This window comes from Parasteatoda tepidariorum, chromosome 4, assembly GCF_043381705.1.
Source record: "Parasteatoda tepidariorum isolate YZ-2023 chromosome 4, CAS_Ptep_4.0, whole genome shotgun sequence".
Taxonomy (NCBI): Eukaryota; Metazoa; Arthropoda; class Arachnida; order Araneae; family Theridiidae; genus Parasteatoda; species Parasteatoda tepidariorum.
This window is the reverse complement of record NC_092207.1, coordinates 37,626,309-37,633,667: the sequence shown is the minus strand read 5'-3', so window position 1 is coordinate 37,633,667 and position 7,359 is coordinate 37,626,309. Positions and strand designations below refer to the sequence as shown.

The 7,359-nt window shown below is 33.3% G+C and overlaps 1 protein-coding gene across 1 annotated transcript in view; it reads left to right on the top strand.

The window, feature by feature from the left end:
• LOC107444492 (tRNA methyltransferase subunit 11-2) overlaps nt 1–6,977 on the top strand; it is a 13,873-nt gene extending 6,896 nt beyond the window's left edge. Inside the window, exon 4 of the mRNA XM_016058641.4 lies at nt 6,751–6,977. Coding sequence (XP_015914127.1) covers nt 6,751–6,852 — 102 coding nt within the window. The 3' untranslated portion in view covers nt 6,853–6,977. The remainder of the gene's footprint in view (nt 1–6,750) is intronic.
• Nucleotides 6,978–7,359: the final 382 nt, after the last annotated feature.

The window sequence follows — 7,359 nt, the reverse complement described above, 5'->3', positions numbered from 1 at the left end:
TTTCCTTGTGAGATAATAACCCTCAAAAAGTCTTTCATTTTCAAGAACACAAAAATTTGTTTTATCGCCAAATGAAATATTTTTTGGTGATCAGCATTATTGAAATCAATTTCTATATTAATTAACATTTGTGATAAAGTACATAACATTTTAGAACAAAATAAGGATGTTTTACATCATACAATAAATTAAAATGCATGGCTGTTAGCATTACCCGAGAAATACCACGTGGAGGTCGCCATGCTGCATTTCTCATCGGGGAGTTTTGATTTTGGCAGGTCCCCTTGCCTACTACCAATAGAAGTTTCAATTAACACTAAGCATTTAGAATTTCTTTAAAAACACAATTATAGATTTGACATCTTGGAGCAATTACTGAAGGACTGTCAAATGACTTAACTCTTGACAGGCCAACATAAAGTTGTCCATGACTAAAAACTTGTTTAGTCAATACTAAACTGATTTTCTCAAAAGTCTGACCTTGTGACTTATTTATAGTCATGGAGAAGGCCAGCCTAATAGGAAATTGTTTTCTCTTAAAAGAAAAAGGCATGTTGTTATCAGAGGGGATTAGAGGTATTCTTGGAATGAAAAATGTACCTGCTTCATCATCATCGATCAGTTTAGCTTCAATTAAATTATGCTGCAAGTTTGTAACAATTAATCTAGTGCCATTACAAAGTCCTTTAGATGGCATTAAATTTCTCAGTAACATTATTATGGCACCTTTCTTAATCTTTAATTTGTGGGGAGGCATTCCTGTAGGAGTGATGGTGTTCAAAAATTCCTCAGGGTAGCTTAGTTGATCTTGTGGATCATCACTAATGACAGTGTCCACACTTTCATAAATTTTAGTAATTCCTGGCAGTAGTTCCAGCACATCATTATTGAATACCATTGATAAATCGTTGGTGACTGTTAAAATTGCTCTACCTTTGAGTTGGCACGGAGTTACAGTGTTAAAATCTACATCAGAATATAGTTGCTTTATGGGGTCTTGGTTAGATGGATAACAAATATCAGGCAACTTAATCATTTCACCATCTTTGCAGTTTCCAACATCCAATAACCATTCAGCAAACGCCTTTTCAGTTGAAAGTGCCCACATATTTTGATTAAGGTATAAAATGTTGAATTTAGTCCAAAGGGGATGTTTTTTAAGACAGCTAGCAATTGTCAGCGAACGGGAACCTTTAGGAATGACAGGCAAAACTTGTCGAAAGTCTCCTCCCATCAACACAACTTTCCCACCAAAAGGATGTGAGCAGCTCATTATGTCCTGCAAAAGTCTATCTACAGCTAAAAATGCATGTACATGCGTCATCGGAGCTTCATCCCATATAATTAATTTAGAATTAAATAATGGAATAGCTTCTGGAGATGTAGGCTTTAAATTGCACGTAGACGTAGCGTTTAAAATAATTGGTATTTTAAATATGGAATGAGCAGTTCTTCCGCCTTTCAAAAGAGTAGCCACAATTCCAGTTGATGCTACAGGAGTCACTGTATGACCTTTTCCACGGATTAAGTGCAACAAAGTTGAATAGATATAAGTTTTTCCAGTGCCGGCAGGCCCATCTAAAAAAAAAAGATTTTCAACTTCATTCTTATATATGGCACTCATAACTTTATCAACAGCAGCACGTTGTTGAATATTTAGCTTTCCATAGTTAAGTTGACCTTTCGTCTGCTCTTCTATCACATCATAGGCTGGTAAAAGTTGGCTAATATGAGGCAAGTTAACCTCTGGAAGTCTTACTTTCTTCAGATTTAACCCATAAACTAACAATAGATCATTTATTTCAGCAAGAGCATACTGATATGCTGTTTCCTCCGAGTGCTGGTGCGCAAAATCTTCACAAAGGAGATCTCTATGCTGTGTCCAAAGAGCAGGAATATCTTCTACTTCACCAAATCCGCAAATAACTGCAAAAAACATTCGAAAATGATGTGGCATTCGAATCAGTGAAGCCTCACGCAAAGTATCATGCCAATGCTCATCTCCTTCAAGAAAGTCAAGCTCCCTATATGCTTGCTGAAAACTGATGCAGACATTTCCATTAACTGCTTTTAAATCTTCAAAACTAATGGCACCAGGTTTCCGCAGCAGCAACATTCGCAAAAAATAACGTTTGCTATCTTGAATGCTGACAACGGGCATCCTGCCTATTATTTGGTCCCCACCCCTTTGACGTCTTTTCCACCGATTATTACTACGATCAAAAACATAATAATGAGGCATATCAGAATAATAATATCTGCAGGCATCAACATCAGTTTGGTTTAATTGAAACCATGCTGTTAAAGTCGTATGTCTGGCGGAGGCTCGAGCAACAGCTTCAACTTCATGGCCACTCTGATAAATTACTTGCTGTTGATTTGGTAAGTGAACAGCTAACCTCATAACAGTGTGGGATTTTTCAGACATATGAAATTCATTTAGCCGCCACATTGCCTCAGGAGCACTGACATAGCGTCCATCTAGAAATGTCAAAATCTCATCATGATTTACATCATCGTTTAGCTGCAACTTAATAGATGCAGTGTCACGGCCCTTGTAAACACACTTAAAAAGATATTTCACACTTTTGACCGAAGCACAAATCTCAACATTGATGTGAGCATAAAATTTCTTTGATAACCAAGGGTTATAAGGCACAACCCAACGATTATCAATATCATATTTACCTACCTTGATAGGTTCTGTAATACTTCTCTGGTAAACTGGATAACCGTTCACATTTTCTTGAGTCGTCTCTTGAAAATCTTTCGGAAAATTTTTAGAACACAAACCCTCCTTCATGCAAGGAGAATTTGGATTAAGTATGCCACAGGGACCATGAATCATACATTTTGTAATAATATCATAAAGTCGAGGGTTAAGAGTTTTATTGGGCAGTTCTGCACTCACAAATTTGTCGATATCATCTTTAGTTCGAAGTTTAGCAGCAGAATCCAATGTCAACAGCATATGGGCATGTGGTAACCCACGTTTTTGGAATTCAATAACATAAATAAATGAAATAACCTTACCAAATACATGACGTTTCAAAATATCATCCAAAAGTTCTGTCAATTTCAATTTAAAGACACGAACAATGATATCGGGTCTATTTTCAGGACGCTGGTGTCTTTGTAGAGCACTCACTATTTCTGGCCATGCTGGATTGCATGTAAAAGTTAGAAAAATATCTGGTCTCCCAAATTTTCTAACAATTGCCATGGCATCTTGGTAATTTTGTTGCATGGAGCGAGGAGATCCTTGAAAGGTTGATGGCAAAATGATTAACTTCCCTAACTTTACATTGTTTGAGTGAGCTTCACTTTGAAGAGCATCCAAAAGACCTTGATACAACTCAACACGTAAATCTTTCTGGTTCAATCTTAAATAGTTCAATCTTGAACCTTCTGTTCGGACATAAACATCAACGATGTACTGCTGAAAGAGCTTTCCACTGCTATGAAGAAGGCTGAACTCACTGCGGATAGCAAGTCTGTAAGCATAAAGCATAAATACTGTAATTGTGTTACACGAATACGCTTGGCAGTACGTCGCTCTTGTACATGCTCCATTCCAGCATGCCAACCACAATCTCCTTGTGGAAAGAGAAGTGGATAGACCATTGGATCAATCCATGGATTCATAGGAGAAATAGTTTTGCAAGAGTCTGCAACAGGATAGATACATAAATCTCGATTAGATGGAGGTTCCCCATTGTCTCCAACGAATATGGCAGCAACTTCTGTCTTTGATGTGGGAGCATTATACCGTCTCAAATCTGAAGCGGGATCTTCCATAAAAACTAATTTTACATCTGTTGCAGGGTTTAATTGAATCAACTGATGCATCTGAAGATATGATGCAGCAAAAGGGTTAATTTGCCTCAACAGACCATCTAATTGTTCCATTACAGAGCGTAAACATCCAGTATTGTTTTCAATGCGTCTGTTGGTAGCTTCAGTTGAATCAAAAATATACAGCTGCCCGTATCCAGCATTATTATGATCATTGTTATACAAAGGTGACACCATATGATAAATTTGACCATGAATCCGAAAACAATACGGTCCATTTCCAGAAGGTGGTTTTATGTGTGCTCCAAATGATGCAAAAGCAAGAGCAGAATTATATTCCCGGATATGATTTCGATAATTTCGTGCCTCAATCGAATTATCACTTAATAATTTTTGCAGCAACTCGGGAATATCCATTAGTGTAGGCAAATTAATTTTTCCATCGTGGCAGCATTTCGTATATTTGCCAGAAGAATTTCTTTCCTTGGCCCAGAAGTAAGCATTACAATAACTACAGTGTTCCGTCATTGAACCAATATTATGCTCTTCGACATCTACTGTTACATCTTGAACAGTTATTATTGCACGTGATCTCTGCAATCTACGTCTTCCATAACTTTCCTCAACACTTTCTTGGGCTCTTCGAACACGTTTTCTTTCATTACGCTTAAAAGCTCTAGCAGCTTCACTAATATTCTGCATTTTAAAACGTGATATAAAAAATAAAGCGTGATATAAAATATAAAAAATTCAATGCATTAAAATAAAGCGTGTAAAAATTCAATGCATTCATTACAAACACTCAGACGATTTTTACTGCTCATTTCTGCCCAGCTTAGGTAGCTCCCAGTTGAAAACTATCAATTCAACAGCGGCCTTTTAAAGCATTCTCACTTCAATTAATTAATTAATTCCTAATTGAGTTTAAATTAAATATTATCTTGTTTTCAGGGCATGAATCTGCCTTATTTTAGGCTGCAGTCTTTCTTAGTCTCTCGGCTACCCCGAGCTATCCGCCGATGATTCAAAACGAATCCTGATTGGTCTAAAAACTACAGTTGCCAATCGCTATACATAAATAAGCCCGTTTTTTGGTGCCGTGTAAGAGTAATATATATATAGATATGAAAAAAGCTTTTAAGATGGCAACCAGAAATATACATTTTGCACACTTGCGTTTCTTAATACGTCAAAAAATTGCCACTTATTTTATCTTTGCAAGCGTTTTACTTTTAGGAACAATTTTATATTTTTTAGCATAAAAAACACCAAGCAGTTGATACCATACGTGATTTTTTTATAAAAAAAGTCAAGATGTCACTAAAAAAAAATAATAGTATATAAATCATTAGTATGTATTTTTTTTTTTAAATCAAGATGGCAGTTAAAAATAAAAAAAAAAGCACTTCCCACTACTACATCTTTCTAGTGTGTCAAAATATTACTATCTACTTTACTTTTGTAAGTAATTTACTTCTAAAATCTACTGTTATCATTATCTGTAAAAAAATACCATTTATTTGACACCTCAAACGATATTTTTTTTTAAATGTTCAAAATGATGACTAAATAAACCTGCTGCCAAATTTTCCTGCTCATACTTTTTTGGGCCAAAAGTTATCACCTAATCTTCTTATTAAACAATTTTCTTCGCAAAATCATTATAGTTTTGTACTCCAGCTTATGATACTTTATTTTGTTATTATACAGCACATTTTTAAATATTAATGTTTTTCCAAGATGGCCGCAAAAAAGTGCATTTTGTATACTCACATATTTTTAGGCTTTTACTGTGTCAAAAAGATGACAACAGCAAGCTAAATAATTTAATTCCCCTGGTCATTAGAATTAGTTCCCCCGATCCTCTAATTTTTGCCTATTTTCTGCTGTACTATATAGTACTCCCTATTGTTTTTTAAGGCTCCGTTTAGAGTTGCTGAATGAATTAGTTTTTGAGTTGGAAACTTCTACTATAAATAGATAAAGCTGACTATACCAGGAAATGTGTGAAAAAGAAAGTATTTTTAGAAGAGCATAAAAAAGACAATGTCTTCTAAGCTCGAGTTAAATTCTCACAGGGTTGGAGTTTTTGCCGGCAAAAAGGGGTTTTTGCCAGGACAGTGGCAAAAACCTGGTAAAAACCGGCAAAAACTGGTAAAAACCGGCAAAAACCAAATTATCTAAATTGCTGATTAAATATTATTACAAAATACTTGAAACAAATTTAAATCAATCATAAGGAATAATAATTTTGATACATTACATGAAAAAATTATTTTTAACATATTAATAATTAATATAAAGGCAATAATTTTTAAAAGATTGAAAGTTTTTGACCTTTTTTTCATTTTAGAATCCTTAAATAAATGTTTTTTTTACAAATAAATAAATATTATTATTTGTATAATATCATTATTATTATTATTTATTATAAAAAAATATTATTTGTACAATAATTAACTACACATCTTGATACATATTTTATGCTTTAAATTATAGTTATATTAATTTAAAATAAGTTCATTTCACTGGAAAAAGAGAATAATTGCAAATTTTCCAATCAATAATGCTTTAAACTACTAAAATGATGTATTATTATATTGTGATTTAATTATGGAATAAAATTTTTTTTAATTTTTTTGTAATTATCCATATTTATAGTATTTATTTCAATTTTAGGAATAATTTTGTCACAAAAATGTGTTTTTGTCCTCTCATCTTGGAAAATATAGGTTTTTGCCACTTTTTGGCAATTTGCTTGGCAAAAATCTGTTTTTGCCAGGACGGTTTTTACCGGTATTTACCATGGTTTTTTCCACCTGCGGCAAAATCTTGCCAACCCTGAATTCTCATTAATATCAATAAAGATATTTCTGTGCTTTTTGGTGGCAAATGGATTACCTATAATTTTTTTTAGCTTCTATAATTTATATAATATTTTTTAATTTGTTGTAGGTGGAAGTTGTCTCCGGGGATTTGATATGTCCTGAAACGGGTCTGCATTTTCCAGTTAGTGGTGGAATTCCCAATATGCTGGTGAATGAAGACGAAGTATAAAGCAATTATATTTGAAAATCCTGTAAAGTGTTCACTAATTTTCATTCATTATATTTGTACTCTTTAATGTATATGTTACAGTGCAAATTTTTCATTTGTTGCGGTAATAAATTTAACAAAAATTATTTCTCTTTACTTTCCCTTTTACTATGAATTCTCTTTTACTCACATTTTATTTATTTTTGTCTTTATAATAACAGATTTGTGAAAATGTACACTGTAGCGCTGTTCCATGACATTTCAATACTGAAATTTCATAGTAAAAAATCATAGATTATTGAATTAGTTAGTTATTTTTACAAACTAGTTTTTTAATCTTTTTTTTAAAATTTATTTTCAGTTAACATTAAGTTACTAAAAATTTTTTTTAGTTGGACACCTAGACACCTATAGATTTCTTATTATGGATATTTACTTACCATGTGACCTTCAGGTGTGGTGAAAGAGTTATGAAACATATATTTTTTTTATAAAATAAGCGTAGGAAATAATATTATTCGCTTAAAC